The sequence below is a fragment of the Salvelinus fontinalis genome, chromosome 18 (assembly GCF_029448725.1).
Source record: "Salvelinus fontinalis isolate EN_2023a chromosome 18, ASM2944872v1, whole genome shotgun sequence".
NCBI lineage: Eukaryota > Metazoa > Chordata > Actinopteri > Salmoniformes > Salmonidae > Salvelinus > Salvelinus fontinalis.
The window spans coordinates 59,396,470-59,422,333 of record NC_074682.1 but is presented as its reverse complement, the minus strand read 5'-3'; the positions used below and the strand labels follow the sequence as shown (position 1 = coordinate 59,422,333).

Below are 25,864 nucleotides of genomic sequence, written 5' to 3'. Positions count from 1 at the left end.
ATAGGCAAGATGCAGTAGATGGTATAGAGTACAGTATATACATATGAGATGAGTAATGTAGGGTATGTAAACATAAAGTGGCATAGTTTAAAGTGGCTAATGATACATGTATTACATAAAGATGGCAAGATGCAGTAGATGATATAGAGTACAGTATATACATATACATATGAGATGAGTAATGTAGGGTATGTAAACATTATATTAAGTGGCATTGTTTAAAGTGGCTAGTGATACATTTTTACATAATTTCCATCAATTCCCATTATTAAAGTGGCTGGAGTTGAGTCAGTATGTTGGCAGCGGCCACTAAATGTTAGTGGTGGCTGTTTAACAGTCTGATGGCCTTGAGATAGAAGCTGTTTTTCAGTCTCTCGGTCCCTGCTTTGATGCACCTGTACTGACCTCGCCTTCTGGATGATAGCGGGGTGAACAGGCAGTGGCTCAGGTGGTTTTTGTCCTTGATGATCTTTATGGCCTTCCTGTGACATCGGGTGGTGTAGGTGTCCTGGAGGGCAGGTAGTTTGCCCCCGGTGATGCGTTGTGCAGACCTCACTAACCTCTGGAGAGCCTTACGGTTGTGGGCGGAGCAGTTGCCGTACCAGGCGGTGATACAGCCCGACAGGATGCTCTCAATTGCGCATCTGTAGAAGTTTGTGAGTGCTTTTGGTGACAAGCCAAATTTCTTCAGCCTCCTGAGGTTGAAGAGGCGCTGCTGCGTCTTCTTCACAACGCTGTCTGTGTGGGTGGACCAATTCAGTTTGTCCGTGATGTGTACACCGAGGAACTTAAAACTTTCCACCTTCTCCACTACTGTCCCGTCGATGTGGATAGGGGGGTGCTCCCTCTGCTGTTTCCTGAAATCCCCAATCATCTCCTTTGTTTTGTTGACGTTGAGTGTGAGGTTATTTTCCTGACACCACACTCCGAGGGCCCTCACCTCCTCCCCGTAGGCCGTCTCGTCGTTGTTGGTAATCAAGCCTACCACTGTAGTGTCGTCACACAGACACCATTGACAATTGTATATAGTGTACTTCAGTTAATAAATATATTTTTGTTATTACTTGATCTCTGTGTTTTTGTTACAGGCTACGAGCCGGTTTGTGACAAGTGGGGGCTCGTCCGGGATAATAATGATGTTTCTAGACATTTTGTTGCATTATGATGGGTTGACGCTAATTGGGATGTGCTTTTGGTTGGTATTCACTGCATAGTCTTATAAGTGTTTGGTATTGTGCGGTAGAGACGGATCGGTGATTTTGGTTAAAGTAGCCTAATACTTGTTACGTTAACTGATGAGTGTAATTTGTTTGGGAGAACTCTGGGTGCTTTGTTTGCGTCTTTTGTTTGTTGCTGTTGAAGATCGCTGATCACCACCATGTTGAAATTAGTGGTACAAGTCAAAAAAAAATTATGTTAGGTTGATATTGAAGGCCAATCTGATGGAGAGAGGTATACTTAAAGTTACCACTGGGGCAGCCTTTGGCTCAGCCGTCTCCCGGTTTCGTTACAACGGTCTGTTAGCCTTAGTAGTCTTTCTTTTGAACAACAGAAATAACTGCTTCTGTTACAGCTAGAGCATGATTTTTTTCAATTGTATTTGTTTTTTTTCACCTTTTTTTTTAACCAGGTAGGCCAGTTGAGAACAAGTTCTCATTTACAACTGCGACCTGGCCAAGATAAAGCAAAGCAGTGCGACACAAACAACAGAGTTACACATGGGATAAACAAGCGTACAGTCAATAACACAATAGAAAAATATGTGTACAGTGTGTGCAAATGAAGTAAGGAGGGAAGGCAATAAATAGGCCAATAGTGGTGAAGAAATGACAATTTAGAAATTTACACTGGAGTGATATGTGTGCAGATGAGGATGTGCAGGTAGAGATATTGGTGTGCAAAAGAGCAGAAAAACAAATATGGGGATGAGGTAGGTAGTTGATTGGATGGGCTGTGTACAGCTGCAGCGATCGGTTAGCTGCTCTGACAGCTGATGCTTAAAGTTAGTGAGGGAGATATGAGTCTCCAGCTTCAGTGATTTTTTTACAATTCGTTCCAGTCATTGGCAGCAGAGAACTGGAAGGAAAGGCAGCCAAAGGAGGTGTTGGCTTTGGGGATGACCAGTGAAATATACCTGCTGGAGCGTGTGCTACAGGTGGATGCTGCTATGGAGACCAGTGAGCTGAGATAAGGCAGAGCTATACCTAGCAAAGACTTATAGACGACCTGGAGCCAGTGGGTTTGACGACGAATATGTAGCGAGGACCAGCCAACAAGAGCATACAGGTTGCAGTGGTGGGTAGTATATGGGGCTTTGGTGACAAAACAGATGGCACTGTGATAGACTACATCCAATTTGCTGAGTAGAGTGTTGGAGGCTGATTTGTAAATGACATCGCCGAAGTCAAGGATCGGTAGGATAGTCAGTTTTACGAGGGTACGTTTGGCGGCATGAGTGAAGGAAGCATTGTTGCGAAATAGGAAGCCAATTGTAGATTTCACTTTGGATTGGCGATGCTTAATTGATTGAGATGCTTAATTGATGATTGTGTTACAGCTGGAGCATGATTGTGTTAAGTATGAAAAGGAATTGGAATTTAAACAGGATTTGGCGGTGCTTAAATCAAGCTGCAACAAGAGTTCCTAGAATTGGTTTGGGAAGGAATGCTCTTGGGTGGGGTTGCTCTGGGAAGGTGACTCTGATTTGCCTAGGGGTCGCTCCTCTCGGTCGTGCCCCGGACACATTGGATGGCTGTTGACAAAATTGAATGAGAAGGACCCTGAGACATTCTTTTCGTTGTTTGAGCGTGTTTGCTGACGCTAGGAGTTGGCCTGATTCTGACGTTGCACTTTAATGTTGCAGTGTGTTGACTGAATGCGCAGGAAGCATATTCAGCTCAATGTCAGCTATGATAAGGTTAAAATGGCTGTGTTATAGATTTATAAATTGGTTCCTGAGGCTTACCGCCAACGATTTAGATCTTTAAAAAGGGCTGATAAACAGACTCATGTTGAGTTAGCGCAAGAGTTATCTTCACATGTTACACGATGTTACAAAGAAATCTGTCACTACTTTTCCTGTGATCCGTTACGGGTTGACCCCACGTTAGAAGAGTTGCGTGACCAAATTGTGCCTGTGCAACAGTTGGAAGATGTCGCCCATGGCTATTTTCTCCAGGATGTATGTCCTGAAAAGGAAGCGGGTGCCTCGTAGTAGTTGTTTTGTAGGGGGAGGCTATTAGTCAGGTTGTGGTACCAGTTACGTTTTGTGAGTTGGCGTTACAAACTTCCCACAACGATGTTGCTGGACATCTGGGCGTGAAGAGAACCTACAGTCGCATATTGAAACATTTATTTTGGCCTCAGTTAAAGACGGATGTTTGTGCGTTCATCAACCTGTCACAACTGTCAATTAACAGGGTAAACCTAATCACGTTATTAAGCCAGTACCGCTGTTTCCTAGTCCCGTACTCAGCCAACGTTTTGAGTATCTGATTATTGACTGTGTTGGCCCTCTGCCTCGCTCTAAGAATGGTAGTAGTTACCTGTTCACTGTGATGTGTCAGAACACTAGGTTTCCTGCTGCCTATCCTCTCCGGTCTATTACGACTAAGTCTGTGCTAAACTGTGTCAAAGCTTTTATCTGGCTGTTTGGAATCCCTTAAGGTTATTCAGAGTGACCAAGGTTCTGATTTCACCACTAATCTGTTTGGTCAGATTCTCCAACAGCTCCATATTAAACACGATTTGTCTAGCGCCTATCACGCGTAGAGTCAAGGAGCGTTGGAGCGTTTCCATCAAACAATTAAGTCTTTGTTGAGAGCTTATTGTACGGCGATGGATCAGGATTAGGAGTGTGAGTTGCCGTGTTTACTGTTAGCCACCAGCGAGGTTTCACAGGAGAGCACAGGTTTCAGTCCAAATGACGTAGTGTTCGGACATAGTGTGCGTGGGCTTCTAGCGGTGCTCCAGGATGTCTGGAAGTCTCCCAAGCCACCTCAGTCCCTGTTATCTTCTGTGTGTGATTTCTGGCGACGCCTGTACGTCGCTGGTGAGATGGCTAAAGAGAAGCTTTCATCTTCCCAGGGGAGGTTGAAAATAATATTTGATCGCCGAGCTGAGCCTCATCGCTTTAGTCCAGGTGACCAGGTTCTTGCTCGGCTGCAAATTGTTGGATCACCTTTTCAAGCCAAGTTTCAAGGTCCTTATACGGTTGTGCACGGAGCAAAACTATCTAGTTGCCACTCCGGAACGGAGGAAAGCGCACCAACTGTCCCATGTAAAATATGCCAAAATCCTATTATCCACGTTACCTTTGGGGCCCAAAGAGGATGGTAAACCTGTTCTTTTGGCCGGTACTGTTACATTGCTGGGTTCTTCTTGTCATGCTAGGTCCGTGCATAGTAAGGAGGAGACCCCTGGTCCAGAATATTGCGTACTACAGGGTAGATTGAAAAATTCAGAGAAACTGGATGTATAGCCCTTCTCGCTCATCTACCTGCTGATAGGAGAGATGAGTTGTTTGGTCTGATTCTGAGTTTTCCAGTTTTGCTTTCTGACACACCTACAAACTTAATAGAATATTGACGTTGGGAATGTTGATCCCGTCCGTCCGCGGGTCTATAGAGTTTCTTCAGAGAAACTGCGTTGTCTGGATGCTGAGATCAGGTATATGCTGGAGAGTGATATTGCAAAGCCTTTTCTTCTCCAGCTGGGCGTCTCCCTGTATCTTGGTCAGTAAACCGGATGGGACAAACAGATTTTGTACTGGACTACCGTAAAGTAAACAGTGTCACTAAGCCAGATTAGTCGGATGGAGGACTGCGTTGATCAGGTCTGAGCAGCTAAGTTTGTTAGCCGGGTCGTGACAAGTGGGGGTCTCGTAAAGTTTGACCTGTTAAAGGGCTATTGGCAGGTGCCACTGAAGAGTAGGGCACGTGAAATCTCTGGCTATATTACACCCTCTGGTCAGTACTTGTATTCGGTTATGAGTTTCGGCATGTGTAATGCACCTGCCACTTTTCATCGCCTTATGAACACGATCGTCTCCGGTCTGGTTGGGTGATCGTCTCCGGTCTGGTTGGGTGATCGTCTCCGGTCTGGTTGGGTGATCGTCTCCGGTCGTCTGGTTGGGTAATCGTCTCCGGTCTGGTTGGGTGATCGTCTCCGGTCTGGTTGGATGATCGTCTCCGGTCTGGTTGGGTGATCGTCTCCAGTCTGGTTGGGTGATCGTCTCCGGTCTGGTTGGGTGATCGTCTCCGGTCTGGTTGGGTGCGCTGTTTATCTGGACGATGTAGTGGTTTATGCAGATACTTGGGAGGAGCATCTGTCTCGTATTGAAGCCTTGTTTGAACGCCCGGCTGCAGGTTGCCTCACTATCAATCTGGCTAAGTGTGAGGTTTGCTCAGGCGACCGTTGCGTACCTTGGTAAGATGGATGGGCAGGGTGAAGTGCATCCTGTTCGGGCTAAAGTGGTAGCTATTTGATGCTTTTCCACCGCCTGTCATGTTTTGTCTTTGATCATCATGTCTTGTCCCTGTGCTTCCCTCTGCTGGTCTTATTAGGTTCTTTCCCTCTTTCTATCCCTCTCTCTCCTCCTCCCTCTCTCCCTCTCCCGCTCTCTCTCTCTATCGGTCCGTTCCTGCTCCCAGCTGTTTCTCATTCTCCTAACGACCTCATTTACTCTTTCACACCTGTCCCCTATTTTGCCCTCTGATTAGAGTCCCTATTTCTCCCTCTGTTTTCCGCTTCTGTCCTTGTCGGATTCTTGTTTGATGTTTGCTGTTCTGTGTCCTTGTTCCGCCCTGTCGTGTTTTTGCCTTCTTCAGATGCTGCGTGTGAGCAGGTGTCTATGTCAGCTACGGTCTGTGCCTTCCTGAAGCGACCTGCAGTCTGTGGTCGCGTCTCCAGTCGTTCCTCTCTACTGACGAGAGGATTTCAGTTTCCTGTTTTGGATTTACCTTTGATAATATCCAGGAGAATCATTGTTTGTTTAAGACTGGAATAAAGACTCTGTTTCTATTACGTCGCTTTTGGGTCCTCATTCACCAGCATAACACCGCCAACTACTAAAAAAGGAACTGATGCGTTTCTTGGGAATGATTGGTTATTACCGTAGTTTCTGTAGGAACTTCTCTACCGTAGTCGCTCCTCTGGCAGATTTTCTGAAAGCGGTTTATTTTTTATTTATTTCACATTTATTTAACCAGGTAGGCCAGTGGAGAACAAGTTCTCATTTACAACTGCGAAGCAGTGCGACAAAAACAATACCGAGTTACACATAGACAAACGTACAGTCAATAACACACTACAAAAATCCTATGTACAGTGTGTACAAATGTAGAGGTAAGGCAATAAATAGTCCATAGAGGTGAAATAATTACAATTTAGCATTAACACTGGAGTGATAGATGTGCAGATGATGATGTGAAAGTAGAGATACTGGGGTGTAAAAGAGCACGAGGATAAGTAACAATATGGGGATGAGGTAGTTGGGTGTGCTATTTACAGATTGGCTGTGTACAGGTACAGTGATCGGTAAGCTGGAAACACCTATCTCCCTGGAAACACCTGGGGGCAGGTGGATGGGAGTCACGTGGGGGCAGGTGGATGTGAGTCACGTGGGGGCAGGTGGATGCGAGTCACGTGGGGGCAGGTGTCTCCGGTGTTGAGACGCCTGTTAGTTTCTTCTCCAAGAAGTTGAACTATTATCAGTTGAACTTGGGGAAAAGAAGCGCAGGCACTCATATGGTACAACACTTCGGGTGTAGTACTGATTGTTGTCTACACCGACCATAACCCTCTTACCTTCTTGAGGTCTTTGATGTGTCCTAACCAGAGGATAATGAGATGGTGTTTGTTTTTGCAGGCACATCAGGGGGCCTGAATGTCGTTGCTGGACGCTCTCTCTCTCTCGTGCGCCCTGTTTCCCTAAACGTGTCTGGTCCTATTGATCGGTGGACACGCCTTTTCTCATACGTGTGTTCCCCCGAGGGTGTGCGTGTCGCCCACGTGACTGGCCACTGTTTATGTTGTCACTCCTGTTGTCTGTTACCTGATTTCCTTGTTTTTTGTCTTTTCTCTTAAAGGTTGCTGAGGGCTGGGGGAGGAAGAGGTTGGCTGGGGCAGTGGGGTAGCGTTAACAAGGGCAATAGTTGGTGTGGTGTTCCGGGGTCCTTGGTGGTCCCCGGTTTTGGGGGGGGGGGGGGGACGACTAGAGGTCGACCGATTAATCGGAATGGCCGATTTAATTATATAATATGAATAATTCCTATAATAACTACAACCTAAATCTTCTTACCTGGGAATATTGAAGACTCATGTTAAAAGGAACCACCAGCTTTCATATATTCTCATGTTCTGAACAAGGAACTTAAACGTTAGCTTTCTGACATGGCACATATTGCACTTTTACTTTCTTCTCCAACACTTTGTTTTTGCATTATTTAAACCAAATTGAACATGTTTCATTATTTATTTGAGGCTAAATTGATTTTATTTATGTATTATATTAAGTTAAAATGAGTGTTCATTCAGTATTGTTGTAATTGTCATTATTACAGATAAAAAATAAAAATCGTCCGATTAATCGGTATCGGCTTTTTTGGTCCTCCAATAATTGGTATAGGCGTTGAAAAATCATAATCGGTCGACCTCTAGTGACGATCCTCCCAATCTGTCTGACGAATTCTTACTTTTTGCTCTTGTTTTCCTTAATAGGATGTCAGTGGGCGGAGCCGGGAGTGTCGTCAGCAATGGGACACACCTAGGCGTGGGGGTGTGTCCTGGGGATAAATACACCTTCCCCCATGAGGAGACTCTCCACGCAAACACACTGTTTTTGGTTGTGGCATTTTGTGTCTTGTTTGTTTTGGCACCTCTCAACACACCTCATTATCACCATCTATGCACGCAACCACTCACTTACACTGCTGACTACACACACCATTGTCAAGTGTATATCGTTTACTTTAGTTAATAAATATATTTATTACTTGATCTCTGTCTCACTTTTTGTTATAGGCTATGAGCCGGTTTGTGACAGAAGCACAGAATCGTCTAGAATGTCATTGTATGCTGTAGCGCTAAGATTTCCCTTCACTGGCCTAGCACGAACCAGGAAAAACAGCCCCAGACAAAATTCCTCCACAAAACTTTACAGTTGTCACTATGCATTTGGGCAGGTAGCGTTCTCCTGGCATCCGCCAAACCCAGATTTGTCTGTCGGACTGCCAGATGGTGAAGCGTGATTCATCACTCCAGAGAATGTGTTTCCACTGCTCCAGAGACCAATGGTGGCGAGCTTTATACCCCTCCAGCCGACACTTGGTGATCTTAGGCTGGTGCTCGGTCATGGAAACCCATTTCTTGAAGCTCGCGACGAACAGTTATTGTGCTGACGTTGCTTCCGGAGGCAGTTTGGACCTCGGTAGGGAGTGTTGCAACCGAGGACAGATCATTTTTACCCTCTTCGTGCTTCAGCACTCGGCAGTCCCGTTCTGTGAGCTTGTGTTTAGCCTACCACTTTGCGGCTGAGCCATTGTTGCTCATAGACGTTTCCATTTCACAATAACAGCACTTAGAGTTGACCGAGCCAGCTCTAGCAGGGCAGAAATGTGATGAACTGACATGTTGGAAAGGTAGCATCCTATGACAGTGCCACGTTGAAAGTCACTGTTCTTCAGTAAGGCCATTCTACTGCAAAATGTTTGTCCATGGAGATCCCATGGCTGTGTGTTATTTAGATTTAACTTTATAGTGATTTACTTTATTTACTTATTCTAATTCTTAAGTTAGGCTGTGGAATAACAGTTTTTATAACTTTATTAAAATATATTTCAAAACAACCTTTTAGATGTTTTACCTCACTTAATAGTTCAACATATGTAAAATATCGTAACATGAGGCAGTAGGACTCAACCTTTTTCGATTACGGTTCCACCAACTGAAGTTCCCTGTTACGGTTCCACCAACTGAAGTTCCCTGTTACGGTTCCACCAACTGAAGTTCCCTGTTACGGTTCCCTGTTACGGTTCCCTGTTACGGTTCCACCAACTGAAGTTGGCTGTTACGGTTCCACCAACTGAAGTTGGCTGTTACGGTTCCACCAACTGAAGTTGGCTGTTACGGTTCCCTGTTACGGTTCCGTTACGGTTCCACCAACTGAAGTTGGCTGTTACGGTTCCACCAACTGAAGTTGGCTGTTACGGTTCCCTGTTACGGTTCCACCAACTGAAGTTGGCTGTTACGGTTCCACCAACTGAAGTTGGCTGTTACGGTTCCCTGTTACGGTTCCGTTACGGTTCCACCAACTGAAGTTGGCTGTTACGGTTCCACCAACTGAAGTTGGCTGTTACGGTTCCCTGTTACGGTTCCACCAACTGAAGTTGGCTGTTACGGTTCCACCAACTGAAGTTGGCTGTTACGGTTCCCTGTTACGGTTCCGTTACGGTTCCACCAACTGAAGTTGGCTGTTACGGTTCCACCAACTGAAGTTGGCTGTTACGGTTCCCTGTTACGGTTCCACCAACTGAAGTTGGCTGTTACGGTTCCACCAACTGAATGTTGCTCTGCCCGGAGTACCCCTGATGTACCCCCTCTTGTACATTTTACCAGTAACTATGGTCTGATGAGTCTTCTCAAGTACCCCCTGGATGGTCCTAGTACCCCTGGTTGGGAACCAATGACATAAGGCATTTACTGTGTCCTGTCTTACCAATGTATAAAACAATGTTTTTTGCATCTTTATGGTTGTGCAATATATTTTGAAATATTGCTTTCTGTGCCTCCCCAACCCTCATTTGGGATGCAGACATAATCAAATCATATGTTTTGATGAAATCATTAGCCTTATGACATTCCATTCAAATGCAGTGTGTTTTAATATACTGTATATAAATTAGCAACATCAAGAACATACATTAAAATTAATCTTCTGTCAATAATCTCAAAATAGACCCTATGTAGTATCCATAAAGGTGAACAAGTTGATATTCAGAGTACTAAACATATTTTAATATTAAAAAAAGAAAGAAATTAACAATTATTCTAATATGTGTGTCTGACCTATGTCCAAGTGTCCAGGTGGATGGGGCAGGTAAACATTTAGCTGCTGGAAATCCTTATCATGGTGAAGGACTTGGGCTTTTTGGACCTTCCCATCCCCACTCTCAGTTCACCTTTGCAGTTGCCTGAACTGGCTCTGTTGTTGCTGTCCCCTTGGCTCTGGTTAGAGGCTGTTTCAGGCTGTGTTGATGATGATGATGATGATGATGATGATGATGGCTCAGATTCATAAAGAACGCAGATGGAGCCGTCCTCTCCTATCCGGTATGACACCTCGTATGGGTCCACCCACATGGTAAGCTCACTGGGCAGAAGGGTGAAGAGCTGTTCTCTGGTCAGTCCGATGGTGCCGGCGGCTTCACCGATGACCGGGTCCATCTTGTGGTTCTCGTTGATTCTGATGCATCTGTAAGCTGAGCCTCGGCAGGGAGCGTTAGGGAACCAGTGGTGCTTGTAGTGCTCTGCAAAAAAAGAAATAACAAAGTCATGTCAGAATTGCCGTGTGATATAGAAAAGGATTGGTGCGGTCAAAACAGCCATTTTTGCTCTCTGTCCTTCATGTTTTGTTATTGTGCGGCATGTGAGAGAGACACTTCTGCTACTCTGACATCAATCATCATTGAAGATTTGAATAGCAAGAATATCAGCAGAAATTACAAAACAATACACACACAATGATTATTATGGCCTATCCTGGTGTCTATGTTGTCTGTCCTACAGGTAGCTAGCTAAATTGACAGCCTAATGTTCATTCATAGCCTGTAGCCCTAAACTTCTACTTGATCTGCTTAAAAAAAAAGAAAATGTTACTGACCGTGTGATGGAATGCATACTTGTCTGGCGATTTTTATAGGCTACCCTATGCATGAACAGTCATATTCCCCATTAATTTTACCTCCCAGAGATTTTTCGAGGGAATGGCTGAAATGCTGAAGTTGCTCCTCGGATAGCAGTCCAGTTGTTTTCAGTAATCTGGAGATGAAATTCGCTGCTGTGGATACCTCAGTTTTCATTTTATATCCGTCTCATCAACTATAGAGTAAACAAACGGAGAACATTAGTTCACAACCAACCTATAAAACTACATTTATACCAAGATTGCAACGAAAATAACAACCTATGTAATAACAATGTTATAACGACCGACACCATCTCTCTTTGTTGAAATTATTAACATAAACTACGAGATAAAAAAACGAAACAAACCTGGTCTACAATCAGGAAAAAAAAGTTACTGGATCCCTTCTTCTCCTTGCAAATATGACTGGGAGATTTTGAAAAGGGTAGAAAATGTAGATTACGTGTGGGTGGGTGGGGGGGTAGAAAAAACGTATTTCAGTGCAGTCTTTGGCGCTCACTACCCTGCTTCTTTTTCTGCTCAGCTGGTAAACATTCTGGAGTACCACAAAACCCCAGGCAACCAATCCTGTCACACATCGCCTGTGACGTCATAAAGATTTTACTCTCTCGTTTGGTTTTAAGCGGAGAGAATGTATTGAACTTTGTTCCCTAATGTTACACAGAATAATGCCGTAATGATATCACCGCAAATATTATTCATCCATATTCAAATTTTGGGCGAAGTATTGCAATGTCTTTCTTTTATGATCTGATATGTACTACTGACACAATGTGTCATCGATTTTAATTCATTCACTGAGATTAAATGTTGCGTAAACAATCTCTTGGGAATCAATTTTTTAAAAGTCTCTGTCCATTTTTTTGGTGTGCAGATTCGTGTCTGTCTGAGAGAGAAGGATAAGAGCGAGAGAAAAAGAGAGAAATGGCAAAACTCGGCGTTGTTATTTTTGTCCCTTTTGGCTATCCATACAGTTTTTATCACGTAGCGCTTTCTAGACCAATAGGATTGCTGTTTAAGTTGAGGTCGTGTATAAGCAGTGTTGTGATTAACTCATTCTGTAAAACATTTGAACCATGGTTTAATAGCTTGCAAACTGAGCTAGCCTGCAGTTATTTTTTGATAACTTTTTTTTAGGAATGCCTTTTGAATTGTGAGACAAATAACTAGCCAGACGCTTGCTTTAAACAGCCATACCAGAGATGTTCAGGTTGAGTTCCCTGACCCACATTGACTGGCGCTAGTTAGCTTGCCAAAGTTCGCTAACTAGCTAAAAAGTTGCTACTTGGCTATCCAAGCTACACGTTTTCTAGTAATTCTAAAGTAGGTATTCCAGGTATTCCAGCCCAGCCGCATCCCTGGACCCCTGGCCTGGTAACATGGCGTACCCACCCCGCAAGCGCCTCAAGGTGCTGAGCCCTGCTGCTCCATGTAACGACCCCTTCGGAGGTGACGATGACTTCACCCAGGATGATCTGGAAGAGATTGATATTATAGCATCTCAGGCCGTCAACGGGGATCTAGCAGGACCAGGGCCAAGCTCCATTGGTCCTCGACCAGGGGAGTCGAGGAAGCCGTATTCGGGAAGCAGACAGCAACCCTCTGGTCTGGCTAGGAGTAACTCCATGAGAGACAGAGAGATCCCTGAGTTTCCATGTAAAGACACTTTCGGTAAGACTTATGAAATAAATGTACTGTCTGTAGCACTTAACTATTCCTGACACAATATATATTGTCCTCTTGTTCTTCCATTCCTCACAGAATATATATTGGCCTCTTGTTCTTCCATTCCTCACAGAATATATATTGGCCTCTTGTTCTTCCATTCCTCACAGAATGTATATTGGCCTGTTGTTCTTCCATTCCTCACAGAATATATATTGGCCTCTAGTTCTTCCATTCCTCACAGAATATATATTGGCCTCTTGTTCTTCCATTCCTCACAGAATATATATTGGCCTCTTGTTCTTCCATTCCTCACAGAATATATATTGGCCTCTTGTTCTTCCATTCCTCACAGAATATATATTGGCCTCTTGTTCTTCCATTCCTCACAGAATATATATTGGCCTCTTGTTCTTCCATTCCTCACAGAATATATATTGGCCTCTAGTTCTTCCATTCCTGACAGAATACACACTACCGGTCAAAAGTTTTAGAGCACCTACACATTCAAGGCTTTTTCTTAATTTTTTACATTTTCTACGTTGTAGAATAATAGTGAAGACATCAAAACTATGAAATAACACATCATGGAATCATGTAGTAACCGAAATAGTGTTAAACAAATCAAAATATATTTTATATTTGAGACATTTAAAATAGCCACCCTTTGCCTTGATGACAGCTTTGCACACTCTTGGCATTCTCTCAACCAGCTTCATGATGTGCCTAGGGTTGCACATTTTGGGGAATATTCAAAGGTAGAAACTTTATGTGGGAATTACCGGGACTATATGGGAAATAATGTAAATTTATGCTAATTAATATTAATAAAATGTTAATGTCATGTTTTTTGCATTGGAATTATTTACCATATGGAGACAGAAACATAAACCTTTTACCTTATCATAAGTAGACAGAATTGCAAATGATTAAATCCTTCCAATAGAAATGTTTAAAACAATTTAGTTACGAATTGAACTTTTATTACCTGATTTGACTCTAAACATGGGATGATTTCACTGAACAACAAAAGAAAGGGATTTTTGAATGATCCCCAATGATCCATCTCATCTCCCAAAAATGTTTTCAACATTGGGAGACAGAAACTAAAGCTTTGGACGTCTTCCTCTCAGGCTTCCATGTCTTCTCCCTGAACCTACTCAATGTCCACGTCTTGAACATCAGACTCTGAGGCCTCATCTTCACTGTCACTTTCCAACCTTGTTGAGGATGGCTCGTTGTCAGGCTCAAAAAGCTTAACATTTGCCCGGCTGGCCACCAATTTTTCAACCCTTGTATTGGTCAGCCTGTTGCGTGCTTTGGTGTGTGTGTTCCCAAACAAAGACCAGTTGCGCTCAGAGGCAGCTGATGTTGGTGGGATTTGGACAATGATGGAGGCAACGGGAAGGCGCCTCAGATCCACAAAGTCCCTTCCACCAGGTGGCTGATGAGATACGTTAGCACGACTGCCATATTGCATCTCCATCCCAAAGCCCTTGCTTGGAAGTGTACTTCGCCAGACTGCCAAGATCCTTGCCCTCATCCAGGCCAAGGGGACGAGACACGGTAGTGATAGGCCTTGTTGATATCTGCACCAGACAGGATGCTCTTGCCAGCATACTTGGGGTCCAATATGTACGCTACGGCGTGTATGGGCTTCAGGCAGAAGTCTTCACGCTTTCTGATGTATTTCAGAACTGCAGTTTCCTCTGCTTGGAGCGACAGTGAAGTGGGCAGGGCAGTACGGATTTCTTCTCTTACGTCTGCAACCAGAGTCTGAACATCAGACAGGATGACATTGTCTCCCTCAGTCCGTGCAATGGCTACTGCTATAGGTTTCAGGCTGCTTACCACTCTCCCAAAACACTTCATCCAGGAGGATCCTCTTGATGGGGCTGTCCATATCGGCAGACTGTGATATGGCCATTTCTTGGAGAGACTCCATCCCCTCCAGGAGACTGTAAAACATGATGACAACACCACCCCAACGGGTGTTGCTGGGCAGCTTCAATGTGGTGCTCTTATTCTTCTCACTTTGCTTGGTGAGGTAGATTGCTGCTATAACATGATGACCCTTCACATACCTAACCATTTCCTTGGCTCTCTTGTAGAGTGTATCCATTGTTTTCAATGCCATGTTGTCCTTGAGGAGCAGATTCAATGCATGAGCACCACAGCCAATGGGTGTGATGTGAGGGTAGAACTCCTCCACTATAGACCAAGCAGCCTTCATGTTCACAGCATTGTCTGTCACCAGTGCAAATACCTTCTGTGGTCCAAGTTCATTGATGACTGCCTTCAGCTCATCTGCAATGTAGAGATCGGTGTGTCTGTTGTCCCTTGTGTCTGTGCTCTTGTAGAATACTGGTTGAGGGGTGGAGATGATATAGTTAATTATTCCTTGCCCGCGATCATTTAACCACCCATCAGAGATGATTGCAATACAGTCTGCTTTCTCTATGATTTGCTTGACCTTCACTTGAACTCTGTTGAACTCTGCATCCAGCAAATGAGTAGATGAAGCATGTCTGGTTGGAGGGGTGTATGCTGGGAGAAGAACATTCAGAAATCTCTTCCAACACACATTGCGCGCCTGTGAGCATCAGAGGTGAACCAGTTGCATACACAGCTCGAGCAAGACATTCATCAGCATTTCTCTGACTACGTTACTCCATTGAGTTAAAACAACTTCTGATTCCAGGAGGACCATGAGCTGTTGCTATCGATAAGGTGTCTGATTCATCATTTCCCCCTCAAATTGAAGTAGAGGGACTTTTGTCAGAGTTTGCTTGTTGTGAGCGCTGAGGGAACTTTATGCACTTGGCCAGATGATTCTGCGTCTTTGTTGCATTCTTCACATGATTTGGCACAGTATTTGCAAATGTACACAGCTTTTGCTTCTGCCTTAGCTGCAGTGAAATGTCTCCACACATCAGATAGTGCCTGTGGCATTTTCCTGTAAAGTTTAGAAAAAATGAGTAAAAACAAATACAATTCCATGTACAGATAAATAGTTAAGCAGTTAGATAAAACAACTACTTTGTAAGATAAATGTTTTAAAAAGAAACATGTATGGAAACAGGTGAATTAACACTCCTCAGTCAGCAGGCTCAAGAAAGCTAAAACCCACATGATAGCAAAAACGAACATTCAGGAATTGTCAACAAGTTCGAAATGATTTAAACACGCTTTGCTGTAGGCTACTATTTACTAGTTAACAACAAATCATGCAGTCATATAAAATATTTTCACCCCACCCAGTATTGTAATCAAAACTTACCAGAAAGCATCTAGTCCTTGGCTCAGACAGTGTAGTAGTGTGGGCTCAATAGCATCTCATTAGTGTGCAAGATCTTGAGAATCAGCTGTACATGTGATGGAAGAGTGCACTGTGCATGCAGAGGGTTTCAATTCTATTGAATTGGGGACAGTTTAACCAAAATATGCCACAAGACCTAGAATTGCCTAATGTGTATCCCACAAAAAAGGTTCACTGTTATAAGCAAACCTTTGTAATGAATTTAAGCAAAGTTCCCAGGCTTAACTTCCCATGGAAAATTTACGGAAAGTTTTCCGACCCTTTGCAACCCTAGGTGTGCCTTTTTAAAAGTTAGCTTGTCGAATTTCTTTCCTTCTTATTGTGTTTGAGCCAATCAGTTGTGTTGTGACAAGGTAGGGGGGTATACAGAAGATAGCTGTTCAGAGGAGACTGTGTGAATCAGGCCTTCATGGTTGAATTGCTGCGAAGAAACCCCTACTGAAGGACACCAATAAGAAGAAGAGACTTGTTTAGGCCAAGAAACACGAGCAATGGACATTAGTCCGGTGGAAATTTGTCCTATGGTCTGACAGAGTCCAAATTGGAGATTTTTGGTTCCAACCGCCGTGTCTTTGTGAAACACAGTGTGAGTGAACGGATGATTTCCGCATGTGTATTTCCCACCGTAAAGCATGGAGGAGGAGGTGTGATGGTGTGGGGGTGCTTTGCTGGTGACACTGTCTGTGATTTATTTAGAATTCAATGCACACTTTAGCAGCATGGCTTCCACAACATTCTGCAGCGATACGCCATCCCATCTTGTTGGAGCTTAGTGGGACTATGACCTAACACACCTCCAGGCAGTGTAAGGGCTATTTGACCAAGAAGGAGAGTGATGGAGTGCTGCATCAGATGACCTGGCCTCCACAATCACCCAACCTCAACCAAATTGAGATGGTTTGGGATGAGTCGGACCGCAACGAAAAGCAGCCAACAAGTGCTCAGCATATGTGGGAACTCCTTCAAGACTGTTGGAAATGCATTCCAGGTTAAGCTGGTTGAGAGAAAGCCAAGAGTGTTTTAAGCTGTCATCAAGGCAAAGGGTGGCTACTTTGAACAATCTAAAATAAATGTTTTTTTGATTACTACATGATTCCATATATGTTATTTCATAGTTTATTAAAAAATATATATAATCTTATTCCATTACTCAACAATATAAAAACAGATCTAATTAAATTGAATAATCTTCCCATAAATCTTGCAGGTAGAATAAACCTCTTTAGAATGGCATGGCTGCCAAAGTTTTTTTGTATTTTCGGTAATACCAATTACTTCACCGAAGACATTCTTTAAAAAAAAGTATACTAGGCTCTTTTATTTTTTTATTGAATATCCGAAACATACAATATACTTGCAGTGAAGCCGCTCAACAACTACACCACACCAGTCATCCAACAGACTCCCATTCAGAGCGACACACAGAAGCATCCAGGGTCAGTGCCCTGTTCAAGGGCACGTTGACAGATCTCCCACCAGGCCAAAAAACGTGAACCCGAACCCTCCAAGATCCCCCCCCCCCCACAGTTCCCCAATAGCTGTCCCTCAACCATCCAAGACCACTCCCATATTCCCCCCAAGAAGAAAATAAATAAATAAATATTTTTAAATACAATTAATTCCATTCCCCAAGAATCCCCCCCCCCTCTCCATACACCAAGAACAAAGAAAATTAACTAAAGAGAAAAATAAACACATAAGAAAAACCGCAAACCACAATGCAAAAATTACCCCCAAAAAACAACGGACAACTAAAATCATAACAGCAATGCTAAAGTGTATATATTTGAGTGTCTGGGACTATTACATGAGAGTACTTCCGAGTGTGTGTGTGTGTGTGTGTGTGTGTATATGCATGTGTACAAACACCTGCACGGCATCAGCCTCAGGCAAACCAGCATTAGTGGTAAAAACACTGCCCCTCAATGTCATTCAAACTTCATCAAAAGTATGTTTTATTTAGACTTTATTTTTGACTTTTTTCTTTGACCATCATTCTATCTGCAACTCCACTCCCACTTGTCTCCAATTCCACATCCCAACCCTCAGCTTCCCTCAGGCCATCCCACCTATCTCTGCTGGCCACCCTCAGCTTCCCTCAGGCCATCCCATCTATCTCTGCTGGACACCCTCGGCCCATCCCATCTATCTCTGCTGGCCACCCTCAGCTTCCCTCAGCCCATCCCATCTATCTCTGCTGGCCACCCTCAGCTTCCCTCAGCCCATCCCACCTATCTCTGCTGGCCACCCTCAGCTTCCCTCAGGCCATCCCATCTATCTCTGCTGGACACCCTCGGCCCATCCCATCTATCTCTGCTGGACACCCTCGGCCCATCCCATCTATCTCTGCTGGCCACCCTCTTCGGATTTCTACGCAACATATATCTTTCAACTATGCTGTGATGTTTAACATACAATTTGAATCTATCTAATCGAATAGAATCCACAGATTGCGAGTTGAAGATAAATACTTTTACTAAGAATATTAGTAATTGACTGACCTGGTCTCTCCAGATCTCCTAACAGTACTAGTTCTAGGGTAAATTTTAGATCAATGCTATGCATTTTCAGCCACTCCTGAACCTGAGACCAGAAATAGTCTACCTGAGGGCAATACCATAATAAATGGTCTATTGATTCTGTATCCTCACAACAAAATCTGCAGAGCTTTGATGATTTGATGCCCCAAATATTCAACATTCTGATGGTGGCAAGAATTCTATCTAATAATTTTAGCTGAAAAGCACGAAGTCTTGAATCTTGCGTTGTTTTATATATCAACTCATACACCCTGTACCATGGAATCGGTACATCAAAAATCTCTTCCCAACTATTTTACAATCTGTATGGCACAGTTGTCAACATCCTGGTCCTCAAGTGAAACTCTGATACTTTCCTATTTATGCTATTTTTATTCCTCTGCCAGTTTTGGTCCTTTATATTGGGCAGGCCGACCAGTTCCCTACCTCCTCCCGCTGCCACCTGCCTCCTCCATTTTTGGGGTAATGCTGTAATCAATTGGTTGTACTCTTGGATTGAGCAGACCTTCTCATACAATTCTGATAACTCCATGAAGGACATAACTACCATTCTAATTTACAATATAATTTAAGAACAAAATACCCTTTTCAAATATTTTTCCTGTAAATACAGGTATTTTATCAACCAGCACATTTGAGTTCAGCCATAATATTTGTTGTAATATTTGTTTTTAAGCCTTGGATGTCTTAACCTCTGTTATTGGATCTGATTTTAATAGCTAGCATTTCAGTGGCCATAACGAATAGGTATGGTGACAGCGGACACCCTTGTTTAACTCCTCTTGACAATTCACAACTCTCTGAGAAGTAGCCGTTATTTACTATTTTAAACCGGGGGTTGCTATACATTATTTTTACCCATTTTATAAGAGAATCACCAAAATTGAAAAAATCCTGGCATTTATAAATAAAATCCAGTCTTACTTTATCTCATGCCTTTTCAAAATCCGCTATAAACACCATTCCTGGCTTCTTATATGTTTCATGGTGTTCTATTATTTCTAGTAGTTGTCGTATATTATCTCCAATGTATTGTCCATGTAAAAAAAACCTGTCTGATCAGGATGAACAATACCTGGTTAAACCCTTTTTAATTCTGAGGTCTATGCATTTCGCTAGTATTTTTGCATCACAACACTGAAGTGTAAGAGGCCTCCAGTTTTTTAGATAGACTGGGTATTTATATTTGCTATCTGGGTCTTGTTTTAATAATAGTGAAATCAGACCTTCCGTATTTCATAGTTTTGATGTCTTCACTATTATTCTACGATGTAGAAAATAGTAAAAAATAAATAAATATTTTACACTTGTTTTTCTATTCCTGACAGAATATATATTGTCCTCTTGTTCTTCCATTCCTGACCAGAATATATTTTGTCCTCTTGTTGTTCCATTCCTGACAGAATATATATTGTCCTCTTGTTGTTCCATTCCTGACCAGAATATATTTTGTCCTTTTGTTTTTGCAGGGAACAGACATCAGTCGAAGACCGACGGGGAGCATTTAAAGCAACTGGAAGCCCAACAAGCGGACCTCCAGAAAAAGGTAGTAAACTGATATGCTGAGGTGTGAAACTCAAATCCTGGAAAGTCTCGTGACATATATTCACATTGCTAGTTTACTTTTAAGAAATCTCAGCAGCTCATGCTCAATATCATGTTTGGCTAGTCATAAACCAAATAATACAGTGTGGAATATGACAGTGTGATGTGGTTGTGTTCTCCAGCTAAAGGAGGTAGAGGAGGAGATCCTGATGAAGAACGGAGAGATCAGAGTGCTGCGTGACTCCCTCAGGGTCGCCCAGCAGGAGAAGGAGGCGCAAAGACAGGCTCAGCTCCTCCTGGAGAAGGAGAAGAGAGACGCTCAGAGCGAGAAGGAGAAGGAGCTCTCCAAGAAGGTAGACGTCCAAGTCTGTTTTTGATACTGTACGACTATCAAACCCCAATGTGTTACGAAACTACCTTTTACACACTACCCTGCCGAGTCCGAACGAGTGTTGCAAAATTCCAGTAATTTTCCCAAAATTCCCAGAAATCCTGGTTGTAATTTTTCAGGTATCAGGAGGGAATAAGCATATATATCCAGAATCCTCCAGCCTGGATTTCTGGAAAACCTGGTCCTTTTTTTGCATAGTTACAAGAACTTTGCAACGCTATGCCGATCCAAACCGTATGTGATGTAGTTAAGAACGTACCCTAAGCTCACTCCACAGTTAGCTTGAAATGTTGCGTATGAAGCCGTCCAAGAGGTACCTTTTCGGTGGCTCAACCCGTTGGTACGTTGTCAAGGAGGACGGTCACATGTGTTTGCGAGCAGAGGTTCGAGTCGGACAGTGGAGGACGCTAAACTGTTAGCATCACACTGACCCCCGTTACAGTGGAGGACGCTAAACTGTTAGCATCACACTGACCCCCGTTACAGTGGAGGAAGCTAAACTGTTAGCAACACACTGACCCCCCGTTACAGTGGAGGAAGCTAAACTGTTAGCAGCACACTGACCCCCGTTACAGTGGAGGAAGCTAAACTGTTAGCAGCACACTGACCCCCGTTACAGTGGAGGATGCTAAACCCCTAGCATCACACTGACCCCCGTTACAGTGGAGGACGCTAAACTGTTAGCATCACACTGTCCCTCGTTACAGTGGAGGACGCTAAACTGTTAGCAACACACTGACCACCGTTATAGTGGAGGAAGCTAAACTGTTAGCAGCACACTGACCACCGTTATAGTGGAGGAAGCTAAACTGTTAGCATCACACTGACCCCCGTTGCAGTGGAGGAAGCTAAACTGTTAGCATCACACTGACCCCCGTTACAGTGGAGGAGTATCTCATCCTTTACTTGAATGGTTATTTACATGTCTGACACAAGGTGATGAGACACTGCTTTATGGTTTACATGAAACCGTTCTCATCCATTCTGGCTGATATTGTATGCACCCCAAATGGGTTTTCTGATGACGATCTAACCCATTGGTTTGTCTGTCTGTATTTTAACGCTCCAACCTATCCAACCTCTGTATTCGTGTCTTACGGAGGGGTTGTAAAAAAAAAAAAAAAAGCAGCATACAAGTTTCCGTTGGACATCCGTGTACAATTGGACAATAAAGTCCATCTGTTTCCTTGTAATGTGTCCGCAGGTGCAGTCCCTGCTGTCTGAGCTGCACTTCAAAGAGGCTGAGATGAATGAGATGAAGACTAAACTACAGAACACAGAGAGAGGAAGGAAAGCAGTGGCTTCACCTGTCACCAGAAACAGGTACCCAAACACACACCTGTCACCAGAAACAGGTACCCAAACACACACCTGTCACCAGAAACAGGTACCCAAACATACACACCTGTCATCAGAAACAGGTACGCAAACACACACCTGTCACCAGAAACAGGTACCCAAACACACACCTGTCACCAGAAACAGGTACCCAAACACACACCTGTCACCAGAAACAGGTACCCAAACACACACACCTGTCATCAGAAACAGGTACCCAAACACACACCTGTCACCAGGAACAGGTACCCAAACACACACCTGTCACCAGAAACAGGTACCCAAACACACACCTGTCACCAGAAACAGGTACCCAAACACACACCTGTCATCAGAAACAGGTACCCAAACACACACCTGTCACCAGAAACAGGTACCCAAACACACACCTGTCATCAGAAACAGGTACCCAAACACACACCTGTCACCAGAAACAGGTACCCAAACACACACCTGTCACCAGAAACAGGTACCCAAACACACACCTGTCACAAGAAACAGGTACCCAAACACACACCTGTCACCAGAAACAGGTACCCAAACACACACCTGTCACCAGAAACAGGTACCCAAACACACACCTGTCACCAGAAACAGGTACCCAAACACACACCTGTCACCAGAAACAGGTACCCAAACACACACACCTGTCACCAGAAACAGGTACCCAAACACACACACCTGTCACCAGAAACAGGTACCCAAACACACACCTGTCACCAGAAACAGGTACCCAAACACACACCTGTCACCAGAAACAGGTACCCAAACACACACCTGTCACCAGAAACAGGTACCCAACCACACACCTGTCACCAGAAACAGGTACCCAAACACACACACCTGTCACCAGAAACAGGTACGCAAACACACACACCTGTCACCAGAAACAGGTACCCAAACACACACACCTGTCACCAGAAACAGGTACCCAAACACACACCTGTCACCAGAAACAGGTACCCAACCACACACCTGTCACCAGAAACAGGTACCCAAACACACACCTGTCACCAGAAACAGGTACCCAACCACACACCTGTCACCAGAAACAGGTACCCACACACACACCTGTCACCAGAAACAGGTTAACTGCTCTTCAGTCTGCCAGTCTTTCTGTTTATGATATGTAACGAGATGATAGGACCAGAGAGCACACAGGAAATGTATGCAGACCAATGATTTTCAGGCAGACGTTAGACCTTTTCCAACCTGGGAGGGTTAGCTATTGTCTTTATTTTGTTATGTTATTACTTTACAAACGTGGATCGGGGTTATCAACAAAAGAATGTAAGAGAGGTACTGCGTCACCTTGTAGACTGGCTGTGCCATTTTACTTTATTTGTTATTATTTAAGGCAATATTTTGCTTTCTATTGCTGGAAATGGATAGATTGCAGGATTTAACCATATTTGCACATTATTCTTGCACACAGCTCTGTCAAGTTGCTTGTTGATAGTTGCTAGACTGACATTTTCAGGTCTTGCCATAGATTTTCTAGACGATTATTTTAAGTCAAAACTGTAACTAGACCGCTCAGGAACATTCAATGTCGTCTTGGTAAGCGACTCCAGTGTAGATGAGGCCTTGTGTTTTAGGTTATTGTCCTGTTGAAAAGGTGACTTCATCTCCCAGTGTCTGGTGGAAAGAAGACTGAACCAGATTTTCCTTTAGGATTTTTCATGTGCTTAGCTCTATTCTGTTTATTTACATTTTTGGGGTTTCCTGGATCCTTTCACAGCATTATAAGGCTGTGTTGAGACATTTTACATTTACATTTAAGTCATTTAGCAGACGCTCTTATCCAGAGCGACTTACAAATTGGAAAGTTCATACATATTCATCCTGGTCCCCCCGTGGGAATTGAACCCTGGTCCCCCCGTGGGAATTGAACCCACAACCCTGGCGTTGCAAGCGCCATGCTCTACCAACTGAGCCACACGGGACATTGACGTATCAATGACCCAAGTCCAGCTCAGTTAATCCCTACCATTGTCTCACTGAGTCATGATAATGCTTCAGCAAATGTACTTTATCCCAGGGGGCGTTGGAAGACACAATGTAAGTAACCTAATTTATGTCCCTCTAACTGCCCTGAATGCCTCTGCTGATCCCACAGCTATTGTCTGCAGTAATCATGTGCCTATGAACCAGAGTTATACTGGTATCACTGAGGCGGTGTGTCCTAGGAGGAAGTCCCCTGTCAGCACTGAGGCAGTGTGTCCTAGGAGGAAGTCCACTGTTATCACTGAGGCGGTGTGTCCTAGGAGGAAGTCCACTGTTAACACTGAGGCAGTGTGTCCTAGGAGGAAGTCCACTGTTATCACTGAGGCGGTGTGTCCTAGGAGGAAGTCCACTGTGTGCAGCTCAGCCTGTTATCACTGAGGCAGTGTGTCCTAGGAGGAAGTCCACTGTTATCACTGAGGCGGTGTGTCCTAGGAGGAAGTCCACTGTGTGCAGCTCAGCCTGTTATCACTGAGGTGGTGTGCCCTAGGAGGAAGTCCACTGTGTGCAGCTCAGCCTGTTATCACTGAGGCGGTGTGCCCTAGGAGGAAGTCCACTGTTATCACTGAGGCGGTGTGTCCTAGGAGGAAGTCCACTGTTATCACTGAGACGGTGTGCCCTAGGAGGAAGTCCACTCTGTGCAGCTCACCCTGTTATCACTGAGGCAGTGTGTCCTAGGAGGAAGTCCACTGTGTGCAGCTCAGCCTGTTATCACTGAGGCAGTGTGTCCTAGGAGGAAGTCCACTGTGTGCAGCTCAGCCTGTTATCACTGAGGCGGTGTGTCCTAGGAGGAAGTCCACTGTTATCACTGAGGCGGTGTGTCCTAGGAGGAAGTCCACTGTTATCACTGAGGCAGTGTGCCCTAGGAGGAAGTCCACTGTGTGCAGCTCACCCTGTTATCACTGAGGTGGTGTGTCCTAGGAGGAAGTCCACTGTGTGTAGCTCAGCCTGTTATCACTGAGGCGGTGTGTCCTAGGAGGAAGTCCACTGTGTGCAGCTCACCCTGTTATCACTGAGGTGGTGTGTCCTAGGAGGAAGTCCACTGTGTGCAGCTCACCCTGTTATCACTGAGGTGGTGTGTCCTAGGAGGAAGTCCACTGTGTGCAGCTCAGCCTGTTATCACTGAGGCGGTGTGTCCTAGGAGGAAGTCCACTGTGTGCAGCTCAGCCTGTTATCACTGAGGCGGTGTGTCCTAGGAGGAAGTCCACTGTGTGCAGCTCAGCCTGTTATCACTGAGGCGGTGTGTCCTAGGAGGAAGTCCACTGTGTGCAGCTCAGCCTGTTATCACTGAGGCAGTGTGTCCTAGGAGGAAGTCCACTGTTATCACTGAGGCGGTGTGCCCTAGGAGGAAGTCCACTGTGACAGCTCAGCCTGTTATCACTGAGGCGGTGTGCCCTAGGAGGAAGTCCACTGTGACAGCTCAGCCTGTTATCACTGAGGCAGTGTGTCCTAGGAGGAAGTCCACTGTGTGCAGCTCAGCCTGTTATCACTGAGGCAGTGTGTCCTAGGAGGAAGTCCACTGTTATCACTGAGGCAGTGTGTCCTAGGAGGAAGTCCACTGTTATCACTGAGGCAGTGTGTCCTAGGAGGAAGTCCACTGTTATCACTGAGGCAGTGTGTCCTAGGAGGAAGTCCACTGTGTGCAGCTCAGCCTGTTATCACTGAGGCAGTGTGTCCTAGGAGGAAGTCCACTGTTATCACTGAGGCAGTGTGTCCTAGGAGGAAGTCCACTGTTATCACTGAGGCAGTGTGTCCTAGGAGGAAGTCCACTGTTATCACTGAGGCAGTGTGTCCTAGGAGGAAGTCCACTGTTATCACTGAGGCAGTGTGTCCTAGGAGGAAGTCCACTGTGTGCAGCTCAGCCTGTTATCACTGAGGCAGTGTGTCCTAGGAGGAAGTCCACTGTTATCACTGAGGCAGTGTGTCCTAGGAGGAAGTCCACTGTTATCACTGAGGCGGTGTGCCCTAGGAGGAAGTCCACTGTGTGCAACTCAGCCTGTTATCACTGAGGCAGTGTGTCCTAGGAGGAAGTCCACTGTGTGCAACTCAGCCTGTTATCACTGAGGCAGTGTGTCCTAGGAGGAAGTCCACTGTGTGCAGCTCAGCCTGTTATCACTGAGGCAGTGTGTCCTAGGAGG

The 25,864-nt window shown here is 44.5% G+C and overlaps 2 protein-coding genes across 2 annotated transcripts in view; one reads left to right on the top strand and one right to left on the bottom strand.

Annotated features, from left to right (window-relative positions):
- Positions 1-9,862: 9,862 nt before the first annotated feature.
- si:dkey-42i9.4 (uncharacterized protein LOC492503 homolog) lies at positions 9,863-11,462 on the bottom strand. Its single transcript, XM_055869941.1, has 3 exons — positions 11,272-11,462; positions 10,961-11,097; positions 9,863-10,526 (listed from the first exon to the last, which is right to left on the bottom strand). The coding sequence occupies exons 2-3, from the start codon at positions 11,076-11,078 to the stop codon at positions 10,105-10,107; spliced, it is 540 nt and encodes a 179-aa protein (XP_055725916.1). The 5' UTR covers positions 11,079-11,097; positions 11,272-11,462; the 3' UTR covers positions 9,863-10,104.
- A 480-nt stretch (positions 11,463-11,942) lies between these two features.
- The window catches only part of atrip (ATR interacting protein), a 40,653-nt gene continuing 26,731 nt past the window's right edge, over positions 11,943-25,864 (top strand). Inside the window, exons 1-4 of the mRNA XM_055869936.1 lie at positions 11,943-12,595; positions 19,918-19,994; positions 20,176-20,346; positions 21,589-21,707. Of these exons, the coding sequence (XP_055725911.1) occupies positions 12,304-12,595; positions 19,918-19,994; positions 20,176-20,346; positions 21,589-21,707 (659 nt within the window). The 5' untranslated portion in view covers positions 11,943-12,303. The remainder of the gene's footprint in view (positions 12,596-19,917; positions 19,995-20,175; positions 20,347-21,588; positions 21,708-25,864) is intronic.

Coding starts and splice junctions, on each gene's coding strand:
- si:dkey-42i9.4 (XM_055869941.1), bottom strand. CDS start 11,078: ATGAAAACTGAGGTATCCACAGCAGCGAATTTCATCTCCAGATTACTG. Junction 10,527..10,960: donor CCTCGAAAAATCTCTGGGAG/GTAAAATTAATG, acceptor CTTTTTTTGCAG/AGCACTACAAGCACCACTGG.